This window comes from Cryptomeria japonica, chromosome 2, assembly GCF_030272615.1.
Source record: "Cryptomeria japonica chromosome 2, Sugi_1.0, whole genome shotgun sequence".
Taxonomy (NCBI): Eukaryota; Viridiplantae; Streptophyta; class Pinopsida; order Cupressales; family Cupressaceae; genus Cryptomeria; species Cryptomeria japonica.
Window position 1 is genome coordinate 627,639,984 of NC_081406.1, and position 24,574 is coordinate 627,664,557.

Here is a 24,574-nt window from a genome sequence, read left to right on the forward strand (position 1 = left end):
AAATCTTACAACGCCACCTTCATACATTTTAAAACTCACAAACTTATTCTTATCACCTGTCATATGGTGAGAGCATCTGTTGTCAATCACCCATTCATCTTTCTCTTCAACTTGTGTAGCCAAAGCTTTTTCCACATGCATGCAGCGAGCAGAATTAGTAGGTATTGGATCATCTTCCTTGATAGAAATAAACACCCATTCATTATCACATGAACCACCTTTATCAGAGTCATCATCTGTCACACCTTCATCAACAACATAATAACATCTCTTTTCAAATTTAGGCTTGTAAGGTTTTCTAGGAACTCTTTCCGGACACCTTGAGGCAAAATGACCTATCTTATTACAAGAAAAACATTTAAGAGTCAATTTTCTTTCATACTTACTGGCTCCTTTGGGTAATCTCTTGGAAATAAGGGCTTCAAACTCCTCAAGCTCTTTTTCTTCCTCTTCAATTTCCTTCATCTCCTTCTCATATCTAGATATCCTCCTTGAAGAACTTTCACTTGAACCATATCTTTGCTTACCCTTTTCAAAAATACTAGCCTTGAATGCAAATTTTGTCTTAGGAAAAGAGTCACCAAAATCACTTAATTCAAAGGCTAAAAGCTTACCAATCAATATATCCCTAGTCACATTAGTCACAGTCTAGATCTCCTCAATAGCAACAACTTTGTGTTTGTATGATGCAGGTAAGGATCTGAGCACTTTAGCAACAATCTCTGATTCTTCCAACGTTCCATCAGTACATCTGATATTACACACAAGTTCATTCACATTTTGCATGAAGGAAGTGACATTCTCATCTTCACTCATCTTCAACATCTCATATTTACTCTTAAGTCTCTACAACTTGGAAATCTTCACAAAATTGTCACCTTCATACAAAGTTTCCAACTTCTTCCAGATCTCATGAGCAGTCTTCGGTTCCATAACATTTTTCATCTCCAATAAGTCAGAGCACTTAACAATGCTTCCTTAGCCCTAAAATTGTATTCAACTTCCTTTATTTCATCTGGAGTTGAAGGACCATTCGGAGGAATGGTATACTTGTCTTTGGTAATTGTCTAGTAAGATTCACCAATGCATCTCAAGTGACACTCCATGCAATTATTCCAAAGAGAGTAGTTAGTGCCATCAAATCTTAGATTATCCTTCTTGTAGGTTGTCATCCCGAATCACCTCAAGCAGTCAAGCTTCTACGGAGGAACCTGCTCTAAGGGTAGGCAACTAAGAGGGGGGGGTGAATTAGTTGTCACAAAAACTTACACAACTTAAACTTATTCTCATATCTGATAATTAAGCATGAAAGCATAAATCAACAACATATCAAGAACACACATAACACCAAGATTTTTGACGTGGAAAACCCAGTCAACAAAAAAACCATGGTGGGAACACACCCACAATATGAGTATACTCTGTTAGAAGTATAGAATGATTACAATGGGAATGCATATGTATTCAAGCATACTGCTAAGAGCTCACTGCTCAAAAACAACATGGGCTACAACCCAGGGAAGGCTCACTACCTTACACAATCATGGATTACTTTCATAAATCATGAACTGAGAAATAATATCCTTAATGCTTGGTTATAGTTCTGATCAAGCACATAAAAACTTTCATCTTCCTCTTCACACTTCTTCTCTGCTTCTAAAAGATCAATATATTATTCGCTCACTCTACATGCCTCACACAAGATTATTACATTTATTTATACATGGCATCAACCTTGGAAAGATCAACAAGGCCGACTCAACACATATAAAAAAATTACAATGATATAGTCATTGATCAGATATAAATTATCACATGCAAACCAAAGCAATGTCGACTAAGACAGCATAGACCTAAATCATTACCCCGAATATGCTACATCTCCAAAAACTATGCATCAAACATCTGCAACACATTACAAGCATCTGGTTGGCCACAAACATGAAGAGCACTAACGCGCCGGAGAAAAAAATCAATTAAGCACACAACGATCAATGTGGACCATCAACACAAAAGGCAGAAACATCCACAAGTATCATGAAGTACCACCACAACATCCGCACCAACACAAATTGCTATAATCATATCATCATCATACCAAACCTCAAGAACACTAACTGTAATGACTATCAACCTTGAAAAATAACTTGCGAAGCTCCAAACCACAAACCACTTGAATTGAGGACACAAATCAACGTCCCAAACATACCACCAAATCTGCAGAACAAGATATTACAATTCGAAGCAATGCAAATCAAAATACTGAACACTCTTTCACCATTGAACAACTAAAAAACCAGCCATAACACAGATACCCATGACTCAATCAAATCTTCATGTGGACCTCTGCAAATTGAACTGAATCAACTACAAACATCCCTCTAAAAATCCTTTAATCTGCAAACTTTGATCTTCACCATGTTGAACAAACTAACTCACTGAACTTCATTGCATCACTGTCACAGACAGAGAAATATGTTGACATCAATGACAACACACCTCTCAAGAATCTCTCAAGCACATATTTGTAGCATAGTCCCAACAATATCCAACAAATCACATGGCTAGTTAATCAATTTCTAGCTCATCAATAGCCATCAATATAGTTATATGCAATTTATGTGAAAAGATGCAATAAATAAACACATATTTGTATTTTAATTTGTCATCGAGATTTCAAGCCAATTACCCTGCCAAGTCAAAGAAAACTTACATATTTAATCTAGAGAAAAAATGAAAGCTATAATGAAAATGTAAACACAGTAAAAAAGAACATTATACCTCCATTTGATATTTATGATGTGGTCCAAATTTTGAATGATTGAAATGTGGGTGCTCTTTTCTTTGATGGCACTAAATTCAATAACATCGTGTAAGTACTATGAATAATGGATTATTATGTGCTTTGGGAAAGCTTACTTAGGTAGGCTTTCCAAGTTGGAAATGGAGGGCTTATACTGAAGGATGAAGTCAAAAGCTAGGATTGGTTTGCATGGATGTGCACCCTAACCTCTCAACAAGCGGTAGAAGGAGGTGAGAGATGCTTGATGAATGGATGAGATTTCCTTTAAATGCAAGATGGAAGGACACATGAGTAAGAAGAAGTGGATGGAGGAGATGAGCAGAGGGTGGATATTGAGAGATGAAATGGAGGGTCACAATTCCTTAATAATGCATTCTCACACATATATGAGTAAGGAGTAGTAACAAATAGTTTGAAGAGATATTTGTGAAGATGGAGGGTTATATATCTTATCCGTAGTTTGGGAATGAATGGTGGAGATTAAAGGATAAATTCTTCTGGCATTTAGTAGTATGAGGTGGAATTTTTAAATTAGAAGAAATTTTTTAAAAATCAATTAATTAGCTTAATCAATTGAAAAATCACGTATCATTTAATTGATTAACTAGAGGAATTTTTTACTAAGACTAATTAATAAAGTGGATCACATTAATTAATATTAGAGATGTGAAGATGGATTAATTATGATTTATTGGGTAGGTTATTTAAATTAATTAATCCATGGAGAATAATAGTTATCCTATACGGTAATTATCTAAATTAATTAAATAATAATTTAATTAATTAAGTAATTTATGAGATTGTTGCGGAGAAGTAGAAGAAAATCTGGGGTGTCTATAGATGCAACTAAGACTAATGATCTAAATGCATATACAAGTTCCTCTCTTACTTATCAACATGACATGAGATCATATCCCTAAATACAAGTTCTAGATGGATAACTTGAAATTGTTGACACAAATGATATGTAACAATCATATGTAACAATTAGATTATTATATTGAAATCCAAACAACCCAATAGAAACAAAGTTCCCACTCTGCAACTTTCCCGCTCTGCTGACTTTTGAATTCTTGTAATGGTTGTCACTTCTTTTAGGGAGGGCTCATCCTCCCTAGATCCTGACCCCCCCTTCTCTTTTGCAGGTTTGTCCGGATCTAACTCTTGTGTTGCATTCCCAGAGTGTTGGGTGGGCTCCCTCAATTGGTGTAGTTGACGTTGGAAATGCGGTGCTGCATGAGGCACCCTCCTTTGAAAAGATTCCTACCTCTAACTTGGATTCTCCTCACATGGTTTCCAAGTCTAATGATGTGGGGCCTTTGTCTGGGGATGCTCAAGCGAGTACCTGGAAAGGTGCTCTAGTTGGAAATTATAAGTCAGGGTCATCGACGTTACTGCCTAAGGTAACTACTGGAGAAGATGGCCCTGAGATTTGTCTCCCTGACAGTATTATGGATAACATCGCTTCCTCCCTACACCTTTGCTTGGTGGGGAGATTCTTAGCCTTCAGACCCACTATAGATATGGTCAGAAGATGGGTTGGCTCTAGATGGAAACTTAAAGGTAGTGTCTCTGTCTCTGCTATGTCAGGGGGACTCTTTCTTTTCAGATTCACTGTTGAAGAAGACTTCATTTACATTTTGTCTAGTTCATGGTCTTACAGAAAACACTACCTGACTCTCTCTAAGTGGAAATTGGGGTTTGACCCTAGTGCAGACCTCCTCAGATTGGCACCGGTTTGGATTAGACTCCCTGGCCTTCCTCTGGAGTTCTAGGATGAAACCATTCTTAGATGGATTGGTAACTCGTTTGGTCAATTCGTTGCTGCTGATAACATGACAATGCAGAAATCTAGACTTTTTTACGCTTGCCTTTGTGTGAATGTGGCTATTAACAACCCCCTTTTTAATTTCATAGCTCTAAAATACAAATGGGGTAAATGGACACAAGCTATTGTCTACGAGAACGCTTCCCTTTATTGTCAAAGATATGGAAAACACGGTCATGTTATTGCTGACTACTCGACCCCTCAACCTCAGGAGGAAAAGCTAAAGGAGAAGATGTCATCCCCGAGTATTATCAATGTGGAGGAAGCTCATATTGTTACCCCCCCAACCCCCCCAGAGATTGACAACTCAATGGGTCAAACCATGGACTTGAAGGAAAAAGTGGGTCCTCAAGATACTATTGAGGAGGGCTACCCTTTTTTGGAAGGCATTCTTAATATGATGCAAACACCTGACCCCAAGAAAGCACCTCCCTCCGCGATAGGTTGTTTGGGCCTGGACCTTGAAGATGGAGAGATCTCCCAAATGAAGGTAGAACAAGAAGGGTTGATCATAGAAGTGTTTCTTAGAGAGAAGACAGGACACAACGAGACCACTCAGCCTATGCTCATGCAGCTAAATCCCAACACTATGGGAAATTATGAGGGAATCATTTGGAGCTCTGGGGTTGGGCCCATGACTTCCAAAGAGATCGATTTGGATCTAACATCCTCCTCCTCTACTACTAGATCTACTGGGGAGATCGCTTTTCTCTCTCATGGAAGTCATTTTGCCCCGTCTTCACCTGTGGATAAAGAGAAAGGGGAATGGAAGGAACCGAAAAGAAAAACTAGAGGAAATAAGAAGGCGGATGTGGGAAATGACGCTAAGCCAGGCAGACCCTCTAAGAGGACCCTTAGAACTAAGGTAATGGCTAGGGAAATTGCCAGTGGAAGGCCATTAACTCTGGAGACATCTTAGAAAGGTAAAAAATGATGTTCCTCTCATGGAACTTGAGGGGTTTAAATAACCCCCAGAAGCATTATGCTCTTAAGCAAAGCATAATTACCAATAAGGTCGATATCATCCTAATCCAGGAGGTGAAAATGACTTATCAAAATTTTTCTACGCTCGTGGACAGTATATGGTCGGGTGTTGCTTTCCATTATGGCGAGGCAGAGGGTGCTTCAAGAGGAATTGCTACTCTATGGAATAAGAACAATTTGGATGGGAATGTGGTTAATACTTCTCACAGCTTCCTTTCTATCAGGTTCACTTTGAACAACTTCTCTTGGTATTTTTTCAACATTTATGCTCCTAATACTAGACATGGTCAGGCTCGGGTCTGGGAAGAAATCACTACCTTCATGACTAATAGTAGGGAGGCTATGTTCATGCTAGCAGGTGACTTTAACACCCCCCTTTTCCCTCAAAGAAGCTTGGAGGGCTAACTGACTACAATGATAGTATGCTTGACTTTGCTAACTTTATTAGGTATAACGAGTTACTTGATCTTGACCTTCAAGGGAATCCGTTCACCTGGTCTAACAATAGAAAAGGCTCCAACCTGATTCAGGCCAGGTTGGATAGGTTTCTAATCTCGACCAAGTGGAACCTTGGCAACAATTCCTCGCTCTTGTCTCTCCCGCACACTATCTCTGACCATTCTTCGATCCTCCTTTCATGGATTGACAAGTCATCCCTGGGCCCCTTACCATTTCGATATGAGATTATGTGGCACTCTCACCCGGATTTTAAACATTGTATCCAAAGTTGGTGGAACTCCCCTGTCCAAGGTTCAACTATATTTAGAATAGCTAAAAAGTTGGAGATAATCAAAAGGGAGGTTAGAGCCTGGAGCAAAACTTCCTTTGGGGATATCTTCAAGAAAAAGGAGGCTGAAACCAATTTGGACTGCCTCTAGAGAACCATTGCGGTGGGGAAAACCTCTGCGGATATCCACAAAGAGGAGGAAGGATGAAGACAAAAATGGAAAGAAATCATGAACCTTGAAGAAATCTACTGGAAGCAAAGATCCAGAGTCCAGTGGTTAACAGAGGGGGACATGAACACCTCCTTCTTTCATAGATATGGTTCTAAGCACAAGAGGTAGAACCATATTCAATAACGGGAATGAGGAATTGGAGGAGAATAGTGAGATTGGCCAATGGGCTTCCCTACATTTTGCTAATGCCTACACGAATGATAGGGCCAGTGAACCTATTGAGGTTAGTGATAAGCTTCTCAGTCTTATTTCACGGGTCCTAAATGATGTTGAAAATGAGTTGTTGTTAAGTCGTGTGTTTAAAGAAGAAGTTAAGGAGGCATTTTTTGCAATGAAAGCCTTTAAGGCCCCAAGACCGGATGACTTCCCCCTGGCTTTCTTTCAAATATTCTGGGAAACGATCAAGTATGATCTAACCAAAGCTACCAGGGACTTCATTTGCACCAGGAACCTCCTGAAGAAGTTGAATAACACTTTCATTGTTTTGGTGCCCAAAGTTCCTGACCCAAAGTTTATGTCTGATTACCGCCTAATCAACCTATGCAACTCGGTCTATAAGATCTTCTCTAAAGTTATTTTCAACAGAATTAAACCCCTTCTGGAAAGATGCATTAGCCCCTCCCAGAGGGGTTTTGTTCCTGGCAGGAAAATTCTCAATGTAGTCATTACTACCCATGAGGTCATCCACTCCATGGAGAAAAATCGCAACCCAGGTATGGCCCTTAAACTTGACATCTCTAAGGTTTATGATAAAGTTAACTGGAAGTTCTTGTATGTTGTTCTTTCCAAGATGGGTTTCTAGGAAAGATTCATCAATATTATCAAGGTGGCAGTGGAAAGTGTCCACTACTCGGTGATTGTCAATGGCACCCCTTGGGGTTTCTTTAAGGCTGGAAAAGGTCTAAGACAGGGTGATCCTCTCTCACCTTATGTATTTATTATGGTGGCTGAAGTTTTGAGCAGGAACTTCTCCCATCTAATCAAGACTAGAAAAATCTTAGGAGTGAAAGCTGCTTCTACCTTTCCCATGATGGTTATGCAACAATTCGTTGATGACACCTTCCTTTTTGGCCAGTCGTTTGTTATAGAAGCTAAAGAATGGAAATACCTGATGGAGGAGTACGCCCTTGCCTCGGGACAACTCATCAACTACAACAAGAGAAAAATATATTTTTTTAACACAGATAGAAATCTCCAAGGCAAACTTATGCATATCCTTGGTTGTTGTGCTACTGATCTCCCTGATACCTACTTGGGACTTCCCCTCACTATTATGGGAGTCAATCTTAGAAAGAATGTAGAAAAAACTTGTTGGCTCGACTGGAAAAACCCTGAGTAGTGCGGGTAAACTCCAGCTTCTATCGGCCTCTCTTCGAGGTGTCTTGGTCTATTTTATATCTCTATTCAAGATATCCATTGCTATGGCGGAGAAACTTGAGAAAATCCAAAGAAGTTTTCTGTGTACAGGGATGGAGGAAAATTCCAGAATCAACTTAGTCAATTGGGAGGTGGTGTACAAACCTAAGTACATGGGAGGCCTTGGGATTAGAAAAATTTCAAACCTGAACAAGGCTTTGTTGGCTAAAATCGGTTGGAATCTTACGAAGGGAAAAGCTGACTGGTGCAGGATCATGAGAGCAAAGTATTTAAATCACACCCCCTTCTCTTCCCTCCTTTCTTCTAATGAGCTTCCACCTGGGTCTAAGATATGGACCAACATTGTCAAAAGTAGGAAGTTGCTTAAACAAGGTCTAAAATGGCAGTTGGGAAATGGTGAGAAGATTAGATTATGGGAAGACAATTGGATTGGCGACAAACCCCTGGTCTCTTACCGCTTCAATTGCCTCATGGGAACTCTCAAGGACTCGCTAGGACCGCTTGTGATAAACTACATTTCACCCTCTCGCTTTTGGTTGAAGCTTGTTGATGGGCTGGGAGATAATACTCATTGGAATCATTAGGTTGGTGAGTTACAATCCCTTCTTGAGAAGGTCAGGATCCCCCGTTCCACTCACTCTTATAAGTTTGTTTTGCCTGTGAATCCCTTAGGGTCTTTTAGTGTTAAGTCAGCCTATAATCTCTTGTTCGCTCTCGTGAATGACTTCCATTGCTGGAGAGAAGTTTGGAACTCTCAGCTTATCCCTAAAATCAACTTCTTCTGGTGGATGACTCTGCATGGGAAGATCCTTACTATTGATAACCTTAAAAGGTGTGGCTTCCTACTTGCCAACCAATGTGTCATGTGCAATTGTGTTGAGGAAAGCATAAACCATCTTTTTATCCATTGCCCCTTGCTTCTACAGTCTGGCACAAATTTTAATAGAAATTTGATATCGCGTGGACCTTCCTTGAAGACTTGCAGTAGTTTATTAGCAACTGGAAATGCCCCTCAGCCCATTAGCCGATTAGATAGTTTTGGAAACTCATGCCTCCTCATATCTATTGGCATATATGGAAGGAAAGGAACAACTGAATCTTTCATGGAATGGTGGTTGGCATAGCTAAAAAGCTCCTCAGGGAGAACGCTTTGGTTTGTAAATAGAAAACCCCTCAATCAACCCCTATGGTGATGGATTGCAATTGGATTAGAACATGGAATCTGCCAGACAACTTCTTTTAATATGACAACTCAAAGAAAATGGAGAGGCTTAACACTAGATGGTCGATTCTGCCCCCCTCATGGCTCAAACTTAACTTTGATGACGTCGCTCGCAGTGGTGTTGCGGCGGGAGGAGGAATTATTAGAGATAGCTTGAGCAACCTAATTTTGGCCTATGCAGGGAATTTTGACTCTATCTCGAGTAACATGGTTGAAGCCCTTGCTCTCTTTTGGGGGCTTAAATTGGCCATTGACATCAATGCTAAAAGGCTCATCATTGAAGGGGATTCTAAGCTGATTATTGAGGCGGCTAAAGGAGTTGCAGGGATTAGCTGGATGGTTAGCAACATTATTAAGGACATTTGGTCCATGATTATCTGGCTTGAGGAATTTCAAATTCAACACATTTACAAAGAAGGTAACTCTCTGGTTGCGACAGGCCTTGAATTAACTGGTATGAAGTGTTGGAGACACCTTGATTCTCTTTCTGACAGACAAAAGACCCTAATTGGGAGAGACCAGTATTTCTGAACTTGCCAATGATGTGTTATGTCCTTTTTTATGGGGAGTCATTTTGGCTTGTTTGTGTTAACAAGATTCAGGAGGGAAATTCAAATTCAATTTGGGCAGGCTATGCCAAGGTGGCGTCCAGTGGCCCCCACCTTCTCCAGCGCATCGATCTAGTGATGACATGGCCAACCACTGATAGTTGTATTACGGTAGGATTGAAGCGCCAACTTTTAATCATTAACTTGATTAAACGCATCAAGTACATCATTTATTACTAAAACTAGAACTTAAGATTTCTCAATAATGAAGATCTTTGCAAGTTGGCGGATCAATTAAGAGGTGTCCCTTCACATGCTTACTAGAGTTGGCGGATGCATGCCTCGGGAAACACCACTAAAGATAATGATTGTATCTCTCACCTCAACTTAGCTAATTCTTGGTTGAGCTTTTTTATCGTCTGCTATTGTTTTTTTCTCTGCATAACCATTTTTTGGTCTACGTTGCATCCCAACATCACTCTGGAGGAAGATATTATGGGGGGAGATTTAGTCCGGGTTGAGCTAGACACTATTGATGACTATTTTTTCAATGACCCTTGCATTTGGATGTACGCCAAGGAAGGGGGCATAGTCTCGTTCATGGAAGCCATGACTGGGTTTGACGAGAACCTCTCTATGTAGTTTGTTAGTAGTTGGAATGACAGGAGAGTTGTTATGGGAGATATTTCATTTGAAATCAGTGAGGACGTCATTGTCCAAGCCACGAGCCTTTCAACCGAGGGAAGGAAGTGGAAAAAAACCAGTAGGGTCGCGGATGAGACCAGTATGAACCGCTTCTACAGAAAGATGAGGAACCTGTCAAGATGCATGGGGGTTTCAACAAGGAATGCCTTCCATACCCGTGGGATCAGGTGTGCAAAATCATTATGAAATACTTTACCCTGGAAGGAAGGTATGGTGTTTTCTATTATTACCATTTCCCGTTGCTTAATCACTTTCGCAACCATGATTTCATTTCTTTCTCGTTCTTCTTACTACATGCGTTAGAGTCTACTGTCAAAGATGTCTGCCATTGTATGACTCAAGATAGAAATTACACCATCCTCCACCAGGGTCTGATGTTTAGGCTATATAACTTCCACAGGGCCCTGTGTCACCCTAAACCCATCTCTGTTCAACTTGCTCCCTCCATCCAAGGCCTCCTTGTTGGTTCTAAAAAAGGTCTCAAAAATACCTCGAAAAAACCTATTACACCTTGTTAGTCCCCTGACCATGCCCCTCTCATTGCCCCCAAAATTGGGGAGAAGAACAAAGGCAATCCTTCCACTACTAAACCCTCCTCCAAAAAACCCAGAAAAGATCCTAAAATTCTATTAGTCGAGTCTGACGCGAAGGATGGTGTGACCCTGAGAAGATCCCATAGGTTTGCTGGCAAACCCCAGATGAAACAAATTATTGTTAGAAAGAACTATGTTAATGAGGAGGAGGAATACTCTGAGAAAGCTGAAAGTGGTAAGGTGGAGGATGAGATGGAGGCTATGGAAGGCTCAGATTCCTCTAAGCTAGGTAACAAGGCCCCTGACTATGAGATAAACAAGGATAATAAAACCACCTCCCCTTGTTCTAACTCTCTCCCCCCGCACATCTCTGAGGAGGATGGAAGAAAGTTTGAGGGTGGGCAGACTGCTACTAAAGGTGGGGAGGAGGAGGAGGAGGTGGGGCAATGTGCGGGTTGTAATGCCATCTCCGAGGACCTGAATGGAGTGAAGAAGAAGCTGGTGTATCTCAAGTCCCATGTCGACAAAATTGGGAAATTCGCCATAAAGGTAATGCACTCCTCGACTACTACAATGAGCTTGTTGCATCAGGAGAAATTGGACTAGGGTGGGCTTGAAGGCGATACCATGAAGGAACTATTTGAGTTCCTTGCTAAAGATTGGACTGGGCTCATGCTCTCACAGCACTTGAGAGCTGGAAAACATGTTTAATGGTGGAAGTTGTTCCTTTTTGTTATAGTTTTATTTTCTGGATCGGTTGGATCCCTTTTAAGTTTAAGACTCTTGCTACTCTCCGCAGTTATTTTACTATGAACAATATATTATGTTTCTTTTGTTTAAGGGGCTATTTGGACGAGATTGGTTTCAAACTTGGGTTATCCAATAGCCATAGGTGGTTTTTGTTTTTGATATTTAAGGTAGGGATTGGTTGACTGTTTTTTGTCTGATGTGTGTTGGTCGGTTTAGCTCTCTTTTAAGGCTTGCTGTTATTCCGGGTCAACCCCCTGTTTTGGCTGCTTTAATATAAAAAACAATCATATTGTTAGAAAGCCAACCTAAGAAGTAGGAGATTATAAATTTCAAAGTAGAGGATTAAATTGTAGGTAATGGAACAATACGAGTGACATAATTCCCTATCCTACAAAATCCATAATGATAATAATAGTTTCAAAATTATGATTGACTTATATACCGAAAGAAATAAATTAAATAATAAGATTATTCATTTACAACATCTAAGTGTACAAAATAACATAAAATGAAAGAATCAATATACAAAATAAAATATACCCTTTTTCAAAAATAATATTTTATAAATATTTAATAATTTTTAAAATTTAATAATTCTCAAATGCAACTAAAATATCAAATTCTGACTCATGCCATCTTAAACCTTAACGTGAGGAGCATCTTATTTTATGTACACAAATCATTTATTTCTTTAGAGGATTTTGATTCCTTCTCCTTCCTTCATCTATTATCTACTTCTTGTATAAGCACTTATGCTTTATCGTTCTTTCAAGGAGATGAATTCAAAGCTTCTTTTTTTTTATCGTATATAAAAATTGTGTTCTTTTTAAAGACTCTTTCATTTCCATATATATCATACGGACTTCAAATCGCCCCCAATCCAATTTGATAGAAAGCGGTTAAATGAATTTCATTACATTTTGAGCCAATTTCAATATTCACCTTAGTACATAAAGTTTGGATATATATATATATATATATATATATATCCCAATCTATTTATAAATAATCTTTTATGTATTTATTTTATTTAACACTAAGAATTAAATAAGGATTTGTAATTACTTTTCTGGGTAATTTCAATTTTAAGGTTTATTTAAAAAGATGCTAGGACCAAAACGAGGATTCTATAAAACTCTGACAACTAGACTGACCATCTAAGGTTAACCAGGATAGATAATTAGTTTGCGACACCATATCCTAAACCCTATCTCAACATAACAAGTCTATAACTTACAGGCTTAGGAGGGTTCCACATAGCATTAGATCCTTCATCTATTTACCTCTTGTTCTTGATGATACTTTCCCTCCCTTCTCGAAGGATGACGAACTCCCTACATCCACTAGGTTAAAATCATGTAGTTAGTCTGAAATCTCATCATGAACTCTAACATGTTCAAGCATGATAAAATAGCTCATATAAACTTTAAAATAATTTAAAACAAAATCATTTCCATTTGCATTATGAATCACTATTCAATAGTATAGAACAACATGTAATATTATCAAAACAATAGGGCACAAGAGGGATGTAACACACCTGGAAAATTACGATATCTATAGTGATTCTATAATTTCAAAAATGTCTTAGAAATTGAGGAACATCTAATTATTCCAATAGTTCCTCAATTTATAAAATATTTCAATAACAAAATTATATAGAGGAATCCAATTTCTATAGAATTTTTTATGTTATATGCAAAATATTGTTTGATGCTTTGCTAGAGATATCTCCTTCCTCTTTGTTATTCATGAGTCTATTGCCCAATGGAGTAGGTACTAATTTGTACTGGTAAGAGACCAAACACTTTTCATTTAAAGAAATATCTATCCTTGTAGATTAGGATTTATGCATGTTGTTCATTATCTAGTATTACAATCTAGGGAGCAAATATTAAGTAAACCCAAATTGTTAAATCATTAGAGAATCATGGATGCATGTCTACACTTGCTATTATGTATGTAATATTAAATGAAATCATATGGAAGGATTAAAATATTATTATTTTTTATTTATGATTAATAGGATTGGAGCTACCCTATGGTATATATATATAGTTCATGCACAAGGTGTTTTATTAGCTATAAAAGAGGTTAAATGCAACTAGTTTATCTTGACCTAGTTATATATAATGGATTGATTGTTACAGTCATAATTCAATTTAATTGACTTAAAATCCTATTAAGGACACTTTTGGGAATACCCTCCTAAGTTTAGCTTGTTAGCATTTTCACAAAGGGAGATTGTTAGCATCTCAGTAAGTTTGTTGGTATGAGGATATTGAGAAGGCTATTGGAGATTGTTGATATAATTGAGAAAGGATGATTACTATCTTAATAATATTATTTTGTCATTGATGTCAAGCAATTGATTTTCTGATTTAGTATGTTGTTGCCATATCTTAATGAGTATGTTTTGATAAGTATAAAGATGTCGGTAAGAGACACAGAATGAATGTGAAAATAAAAGGGGACTAAGTTATTCAATGGGCAACTATTACCGAGTTAGACAGTGTTGAGATTATGTTGTTTTGATTGTTTTGATATCCTCTATATGAGTATTCAAAGATTGAACAAGAAGGAGAAAAGATTTCAAGCTATAGAATTAGTTAAGGCTCGATACTGTTCTATGTTACCGAGCAAGATGCTAGTCGGTAAACCCTAAGGTTATCACTATCGGTTAAAGAAGATAGAATATCTACTGAGTGAAGTTCAGTATTTACCGAGTAATAACAGAATGCATTGGATGGATAAATACATTATTAAATGTAGAATATCAATGAGTTGGAGTTGATAAGACGATTGGTATGTTGTGCAAGAATTTTGTTGAGGATCGACGACATCGAAAATACAAGAGATAGATCTACAACGCAGATTGAATGGTCAGAACCTAGCACAAGTTCCAAGACGAGGTAAAACATTTTCAGATCGAAGGATACAATGAACCTAGTCACATTTGAAGATTTGATGGCTAAGATTGATCATGGGAAATGTGATCAAGGAGATTAAGCGGTTAGGTATTGTTCATAAATAAGAAACTGTTGATGAACAATGAATGCGAGCAAAATAGAAGAACAGTGACACTACAGTAGTGATCATCGAACACAGAAGATTGAAGATCTGATTGAAGAATAGATTGAGAAGCCTAGCAAGAAGCAAGATAAGTCTTATGACAAGATTGTTTTGAGCACATAGAATCTGCTTTAGCATTTCAGATGTGAAGTTGCAGATATATTTTATTATTGTTATTTATTTTGTAAGTGACAAGAAATTTCTTAATCGAGTGGACTTAATAGTCTTATTTGTAAACCCTCTAGCAAGGTAACATTCTAAATGAGTGTTTGAAATCCTTTGACAAGGTCACTTCTAACAAAGTGCAAGACTCTAACAAGTCTGAGGGAAATCCCTTAACCGGGTCACATCTAGCAATGTGTTTTTGTAATCTGTAACTGGATTAGCTTTTAACTGAGCATACTCTAGAAGGGTATATTTCTTAGTGGGTCTGAAATCCCACAGTGATTTTTCCCTATTTGGGTTTCCACATCAAATCTGGTGTTAAATGTGCTATGATGTTTTAAGTGTATCTGTTTATGAGTATTGAATGATTTACAGTCATAATTGCATATCAGTAAAGGCTACCGAGGTTGAATCTAGTGAATATATTGTATTGTGAGTTTTTATGATTCACCCCCCCCCCCCCCCCCCCCACTCTCATCTTAACTAACATAGCTAAGCCCAAAGTGTAAGAGAGATTACCTTCTCTCATTAATTGGTTTTTAACCCTCCTCAATATGTTGATGCAAAACCTTGTTTTACCCTATTGATGATATATCCTTGGCCTCAAAGGTAAGATGAATGTATAGGATTATGGAGAAATAGTTTCAAGATGCAATAGGAGGAGGATTGGGTTGATCATGCCAACAAGTTCGAGATTGTATGTAGAGAAGGGTTATGGTGTGTAATAGGTTGAATAGCTTATGATGGTGCATCAATGAGGTTCTCATGCTTCTAGAAAGCTATATATGTCTTCACATATTGACATGCATCATCTTCCATGGTTCACACATAATATCCTATGTAGAGTAACATCTTGACAAGCATCATGTCATCAATGTGAGCCCCGCATATACTATTGTGGACCTCTCAAAGTGTTAGCTTAATTTCTTTAGAGTTCAACACTTAAGCAAGGTGCCATCATAGCCCCTATGATAGAGCATGATAAAAAGGAGGGTAAATGGGAGGCACATTGGATAGGGTATTTGTGTTGGTTAGAGGAAAATTTAGGTGGAACAATTTGGTAATGGAAGAAGGAAGACATTTCACTATATCAAGGGGAATTGGGACCAATGGTTTCATAAACCATTTCTATTTAAAGGATGTCAGATGTGGAGATAAAAAGTTTCTCTACAAGGAACTAGTATTCTTGTACATTAATGACCATTTCCAAATGGGATCATATGATAGCCATGACATCAAAAACCTTGTTGTTGATGTGTGGGACTTGTCAAAAAGCTATGGCTAGAAAATGTTTGAGTAAATAGTGGCTTACATATTTACATTTACTTAATTTTCACTTAGGGTAACCAAAATTTAATATTTCTAGGTGGTTAGTTAAAGTCTAATGTTATTTTATTATCTACATCTAGTATTTTGTGTCGAGTGGTTGTACCTACCCTCACATCTCATTTGTGCTCCCTCTTTTGCTTTTGCTTTATAAACAAGGTCTATGTACATTGTTTCTTACCTTAATACATTTTATTGATTGGGGGAATAACATCTATAAGTTTCTTCTCTATTGTGTGTGTAGGTGTGTTTGTGGATTGTCTCTAGGGGTTCTAACAAAAAGTACTATTTGAAGCATCAAAATGCATTTATAAGGCACAAATTTATTATCTCTTGTAAGGAATTCATTATTGACCTACTTGATGACTTACTAGGAGTCAACATAGACTTGTAGATATTAAATGTTCAATTGGATTGAAAAATTTAAACTACATATAAGAACTTCATACTTAGTAATGTTGTTGGTGCAAGGAAACCTAATTTTGAATGCTTTAGGAATAAGATTGTCTTGGGGTGATAAATAAGGAGTCTACTCTTAAACCATGGGTGGTGAATAGTCATTAAAATATAATGCCTATGATTAATATGGATTAAACAATAAATTATACTACCAATGGTTGATCATCTTGAAGTGAAGCTTTCGCCAATTGGTCAATATTGATATGTTCCTTAATTAATTTATGATTTACATACTCAATGTCAAACTCACTAAGAAGTATGACCCATTTTTTAATTTTTTCAATGAGAGTTTCTTTAGTTTGTAGATACTTGAGAGGGTTGACTTTGGAAAGTTTCTTTAGTTTGTAGATACTTGAGAGGGTTGGATTTGGAAATAAGATGAGTTATAGGATTAAACATGTAATGGTAAATCTTCGATGAAGTGAATACCATTTAGAGGTATGCCTTCTTTATAAGATTTTGGTTAACCTCACATCCCACTAATGTTATATTGAGATAATAGTAATTCCTTTTGTACTCTTGATTATCATATTGTGCTAAGAGAGAACCCAAGGCATGCCATGTGATTGAAATGCATAATAGCAAGGCCTTGCAAGTGGTTGCCATAGGGGTTGGTGGATTAGCGAGATATAATTTGATTTGATAGTTGGCATGGCTCATCCCATCCAAAGTTGACACTTTTCTTTAGAAAATGTGAGAAGGGCTAGCATTTATCTATGAGTGAGGTAGTGAATTACTAAATAGATTGGAGTTTCCCCTAACAGTTGAGGGGTGATTTTGTGATGAATCTAACTTTATCAAGAACTACTTCAATGCTACAATAGGAAACAATGAAATCCATAAGATTCCTTGAGGTAACTCCAAAGAATCACTTCTTAGGATTCAATTGAACCTTATATTCCTTGTCTTTGATGATCTACTTTGTTCTTATATTTTCCTAAGATTTCATCTTCCAATAGGAGAGTTATATGTGTATAAACAAGCATTAAAGCTCAAACTCAAAGAATGTGTAGTGTGCTAGAAATGTGGAGGTCATATTTGAGCTCAATACAAATAATTAGTGAAACCAAAACTCAAAGAAGACTTACACACTCAAGTTAGAGTAGAAGAGGAAGTTATAATGATAATGCAAATATAATATAATCAAGAACATTCATATCTTCAATTGATTTTTGCATTGTAGTCCAAATGTTGAAAAATTGAAATGTGGGTGCTCTTTACTTGGATGTTTCTAAATCTGATAGTACATGCAAGAACTACATGAACAATGGATTCTTATTACAATTTTGAGTAAGTCTTCTTAAATATGCTTTCCAAGTTGAACATGAAGGGATTAGATTGACGGATGAAATCAAGGACTAGTATTGGTTTGCATGGACGTGCATCCTAGTCTCTTGACAAGTGGCAAACAGAGCTGATGATGCTTGATCAATTGATGAAGTTTCTTCTAAATGCAAGATGGAAGGAGACATGAGTAAATGAAAATGGACGGAGATAAGTGGAGGGTGGATATTGAGAGAGGAAATGGAGGGTCAAGATTCCTCCATATTATATGCTCACACATGTGTGAGCAAGGATGGGGACAAGTGGTTTGAGGAGACATGTGAAGATGGAGGGTCTAGATTTGCTACTTGGTTTTGAAGTGGATGATGGAGATTAAAAGATAGTCTTTTGACCTATAGTGGTAAGAGGTGGAAATTTAAATTAGAAAAAAATATTAAAAAATGATCAATTCACCTAATCACTTAAATAAGCATGTATTATTTAATCGATTAATTAGAAAAAAAATTGGACTAAGGTCAATTAATTAACATTAGGGATGTGAAAGAAGGTTACTTATGATTGGTTGTCTACGTTAGTCAAATTAATTAATTCATGAAGAAGAAGAATTCTAGTCTAGGGGTAATTACTATTATCTAAATTAATTAAATAATAATTGATTTGCGAGAAATTGATGTAGAGAAGTGAGAATGACTTTGAGGTGTCTATAGATGCAACTAAGTCTAAAGAAAATGCAGTTACAAGATGATTGCTTACTATTAACACGACCTAAGATGTTATCCCTGAACACAAAGTTTAAAAAACATGATTTGAAACTATTGACACACAAGTTGATAGGTGATGGCCACATTGCTAGAAATTCAACCTAAAAAGTAAGAGATTCTATATTTTAAAATAGAGGATTAAATTGTAGATATAGAATCATGTAGATGACATAATTTTCTGTGCCACAAAATCCCTAATGCTAATATAGGTTCAAAATTAAAATTGACTAATGTACCAAACATATTAAATTAAATATTAATATTATAAATTTACATATACACAAAATAATATAAAAATAAAAATAAATAAATAAATATATTTTAGACTAGACCTTGTGACCTTGTGCTTTACTACTGAAGCTCTTGCCAATTGAGCTAGGCCCCAACCCTAATATATACATTAGATATACCCTTTATCCTGAATAATATTCTATAACTAAACAAGTGTCATGTAGTGACAAGTACTTGTCTTCATAGTATTGTAGTAAATATATTTGTTGTAATTCTTAATTAATAAAATTTTAAATTATTGTTATTTTAAAATTATATTACTTTAATTATATTAAATAAGTAATATTAACTATAACTTTCACTTCAATATTTAAAAGTATTAATAATTATAATATAAATATTATAGTGAAAACATATATTTTGTTAAAAACATAATTTTAATATAAATAAAAATTAATATAATTATAATAATAATAATAAAATTAATCTTAAATTGAATTATTAATTATTAGTTTAAGATTATATTATTTTAATCATATTAATTATAACCGATCTTAATAAAATAACTAATAATAATTTAATTTTTAATGTCTGAATGAAAAATATTTAAATTTATAATTAAAAAGTTAAAAAATAATATTGTATATATTAAAATGATTAAAAAAATAATTATGATTTTCAAAAGTATTAAAAAATAAAATGATTTTAAAAAGCTATACAAAATTATAATAATAAAGAATACATATAATATAAATATTTGTTGTATAATGCTTGTAACAATAGTTTAAATTTTTATTTAAATTTTTACTTAATTTAATTTAAATAGTGTGAATCAAATAAAGTAGTTAATTACATGGAAGGCATATTACACTCACACATTTAAATTTGACATGCTTATGACACTTAAATCCATGGAAAACAAAATAGGTTTAATTATTATTTTTAATTTTTATTACAACATTAGTATGTTGATATTCTTAATAATAAATTAAAAAATTAATAATATTTCTACATTATTTTAAATATATAATATATTAAAACAATAGTATAAGAATAAATAAGAATAAATATTATTAATTATGGAGGATGAATGAATGAATGAATATTTTAATGATGTCCACAACACCCTATGCGACCCAGGGATAACAACAAATCAAATAAGCGCAAAGGGACCACAAAGAAGAGACCAACAAACCTTGTCTACCTAATTTCTTTTTCTTTATGTACCTTGGACCTTCTATTGTGTATCTTGATTCAAAGTGTTCTCAAAGAAAAGGTTAAGAACAAAAATATAAAATAGATATATAATGACATCATAATATAATAATAATAATAATACACTCTCAATAGATTTTTTAATTTTTGTGAAGAGTAATAGAAATATAATAATAATTTGGTCCTAAAATATAAAAATATTAAAAAAAGAATATATTAAAACATAACAATATGATCATATCTTAATAATAATTTAATATTAATTACAATATCATAATATAATAACGATTTAATATTAACTATAATAAAAAAATATAATTATTTTTAAAATGAATAATAAACAAATATGTCATCTTTAGTGTACTTTATATATCTATATAAAAAATCACAATATTTACAATATTATAAATAAAAAATTCGAAAAATCTATAATTTCAAGAAATCCACCCTTATAACACCAAAATCAATCATAATGTCGATAGATAATTTTTGTAATATATTAAGTTTAAAAATATAAATCTCAACTTTATAAAAGTCAAATTTATTTTGAAAACAAAAATAATAATCACTTTGATTGATGCAAAATAATTCATTAATTAGATTTAATTGAATTAATTGAACTTCATTGAATGCAATGAATACAATAATAATATTACCTATAAAAATACAACTTCAAAAATATCATGTCATCTAATTATTTTTCTCAATTTAATAATTCTTAAATACAACTTTAAAAATATCATGTCATCTTAAACCTTAACTTGAGGGGCCTCTAAGGGTAAGGTCCCATACAAATCATTTGACTGATTTTGATTCCTTCCCTTTTCTTGTCTCAAATCTCAATTTTTTAATTTATTATTTTATAATTAATCTGATACTTGTTATAACTGTTATTGGAAACAATGATTGAAAAATCTTCCAGGCGATAAAATTTCCAGATCATCCCGCACAGTCTCCAGCTCACGGTCACATGGAACTCTACGATATACACCTTTATTTGATAATCCTAAGCGACTTTCTGAGAAATCCAGAAACATCCAATGATTCCCACGGTTCCCCGTTTTATGAAAAGTTTTAGTAACAAAATTTAATAAAAATGCTCGACAAATTTTGACGGTCTATGCGAAGTCTCCTTTTCATGGAATAGTCTTAAAATTATGTTCCTTTTAATGGGAATTTCTTTTTTAATGGGAAGTGTATCAATAATTGCGTTATATTTAACTTTACGAATTCATAGATTTTAAATAATACATCGTTGTTGTTTTTGGATACGATGTAATTGTTTATAGTTATTGTTGTGGGTAGTAAAATGCTTGCTGTGGGATTCGTTATGCTTAGAAGGATCAAAAGTGGTCATTTTGAAAGTTTTACCTAATACCTACTTATAGATGCTCAAATAATTGTGCAGTGCAACCACCTCAAAAATGGTCAATACTTATGCACAAATGCCTTAGGGAAAGCCTACCAATAGTCGTTATAACTAACTCCATGCCACACAATCTAAACGATACATCCGAATTTTGACGATTTATTTTTTGGTGTCTCCACATGCGACTTAACTATTTGTTGTTTCCACATGCGACTTAACTACTTATACTATTCTGGCTTTTGGGTAGTAACAATGCACATTGTGGGATTTGTTATGCGCACAAGGATCAAAATGTAAACATTTCACAATGTCACTTATTTAAAGATGCCCTAATAACCATGCACTTAAAATTGTCAATACTTATGCACAAATGGCCAACTCTATGGGTATCAATAATGGTGCACAAATGGGCCAATTATGGTCCAAAAATGCTAATAAATGGACAACTATTGGTACATGTGAAATTTATTAATGGACTTTTAGGTTTTTTTTTTTGGTTTCTTTAAAATTAGTAATTGGAGGGTTAGGTGTGCAACGAGTGAACAACAATTGGAATATGAGCTTGTGCTCTTCTCATGCTCTTCTCCTAGTCGTGTGGCTATGAGTACCAATAAAGTTGCACAATTGTTTGTATTAAAATCCAAAAATCTTGTTGAGACCCCTAGAGTGGACGGCTATTGATAAGTACATGTGAAATTAAAATTAACTATTGGGGTCCCTCATATGAACAACTATTGATATATATGAAATTTATTAATACTTTTAATTATACAATTATTGAAACATAGGCACTAACTTGTGCTCTTCCCCTACGTCCACACGGCCATCAAATTTAATTACCCGATTTCAGATTCTTCACAGTCGACTGTCAAATTTAATGTCTATCTGACGCCTCTGCGACTGATTTGCTTGGACGGCAGGGCAGATTCCAAAGCTTTTGACTAAATTGGCTCAAATTCACCAAGATGTAAAGTTCAGATTCGTTCCAGAGACCTTGGAGTGCATATACACCGTTCTGGACAATATTTTGCACAGGAAATCTGACCCACTTTAAAAGTGCTGTGAGTTTAATTGGAGAAAAAATGACATGAAATGGGCGCAGATTTGCGGAGGCCAAATTGGAGAATAAAGGCTGGGGCCCAGGTCCCACAAAGCAAGTTGAGAGATAGTGATGGATGAGCTGTCACCACATGGTTGTAAAGCCTACATACATGATCTCAAACCCTGTTCCTGTTCATCCATGCATGAATAAGGAGAAAATCCATGAGACCCGTGTAGAACACCACAGATCAGAGGGAAAAATCCCGTTTTTCTTGGTTGCAAGTCAGGCAAGAGGAGGATTTACAAAGGAAGAATTGCATTTGCAGAATTCTCTGCCGTGAAAGCTTCGTAACAAATTCTGCAAATCTTTATTTGCGGGGTTAGGGCGGGGGTTTGAGGGATTCGAACCCGAGACGTCAGTAATGGCCAAGGACTGGAAGAAAGAGGTGCGCCAGTCCGGGCCGCTGCGGGAGGTGGAGCTTGAGAGCGGCGTTAATGGCTGGTCGTCTCCGCCGGGAAGGCTTTTCACTGTGCGGGGGGAGAACTATCTGAGCAAGAAGCAGAAAGTTGCAGCAGGGGAATGGCTGATGAGTCCGCTTGGAATGGACTGGTTGCGCTCTGGAAGCCGTCTGGACAATGTTCTGGCGCGCTCGGACAACCGCGTAATGGCGGCGCTCCGCCGCGCTCAAGATTCAGGCAAAGCGCCGCTCAAGACCTTTGTTTTGGCCGTAAATCTTCAGGTTCCAGGGCGTAGTGAGCACCACAGCGCTGTGTTTTACTACGCGGTGGATGAGGGTCTGGTGCCGGGATCTTTGCTTTACCGCTTTGTTAATGGCGACGATGCCTTCCGGAACAGCAGATTTAAATTGGTTAATCGCATCGTGAGAGGGCCGTGGATTGTTCGCGCTACCGTTGGCAATCATGCGGCCTGCCTACTCGGGAAGGCTTTGACATGCCGCTACCTGAAAGGCCAGAACTACCTTGAGATTGATGTCGATGTCGGTTCTTCTGCTCTGGCTAATGCCGTTGTTCACCTGGCGCTCGGCTATGTGAACTCTGTTTCGGTGGACATGGCGTTCATTGTGGAGGCGCAGGCGGAGGAGGAGCTCCCTGAGAAGCTTATCGGCGCTGTTCGGATTCAGCAGATCGAAATGTCCAGTGCGCTTTATGTCGAAAATGTCGGTGCGGATCACAATTGTGGTGGTGATAATTGTGGCAGAACAATGGGGGTTAATAATGGTGAGTGGCGGAAGCGGGGAAGGTGCTTGAGGAGCCATGGCTCTAGGGTTGAAGACGAAGCTGAAGCCGCTTCAGCAGCCGCGGCAAATCTTTGAAATAATTTCAATAATCTTGGTGAAATCTGCGGCCATTTATTGCAGAGCAGCAGCCCTAGTGACGGTATTCATTGTGAGAATGGCCTGTCACCAGAGGGAAAATGAATGAATGAATGAATCCTTTGCCGTTTAAATCGGCCATTTATCCCGGTTGCATAACTGGGCTGGAATTTATACAGCACCATTTATCATTCTGATGATTTCTCTTTTTCCATTGATTTCTTTTATGTTTCTGTGAATTTAGATCATGCTTCTTTCAAATGAGCTTTATTTTATGACAGCCGAATTTAACCTTGATTTTCTTTGAATGGATTCGTTAGAGACTTTAATCTTCAGCAATTCGTATTAATTTGAAACATGACATTTTTTCTTCGCGTCTTTCAAATCGTTTCTGTAATCTGATTTTCATTAGAACAATGTGGAATTTTTCTGTGAACAGGAATGCTCCGGTATCTAAGAAATGAAAAGTTTCATTTTTTTTTTGCGGGATCAGCATTATCAATACAATGTTCAGGATTGCCTGCAATTAGTTTATTATTACAGCGCCATATCATTCTGATGATTGTTCTGTCAATTTTAGATGATACTTCTTTCAAAACGGTTTTATT

At 36.3% G+C, this 24,574-nt stretch overlaps 1 protein-coding gene across 1 annotated transcript; it reads left to right on the plus strand.

The window, feature by feature from the left end:
* Positions 1 to 22,747: 22,747 nt before the first annotated feature.
* LOC131078660 (protein ENHANCED DISEASE RESISTANCE 2) lies at positions 22,748 to 24,180 on the plus strand. Its single transcript, XM_058016405.2, has one exon. The coding sequence runs from the start codon at positions 23,055 to 23,057 to the stop codon at positions 23,964 to 23,966; it is 912 nt and encodes a 303-aa protein (XP_057872388.2). The 5' UTR covers positions 22,748 to 23,054; the 3' UTR covers positions 23,967 to 24,180.
* Positions 24,181 to 24,574: the final 394 nt, after the last annotated feature.

Coding starts and splice junctions, on each gene's coding strand:
- LOC131078660 (XM_058016405.2), top strand. CDS start 23,055: ATGGCCAAGGACTGGAAGAAAGAGGTGCGCCAGTCCGGGCCGCTGCGG.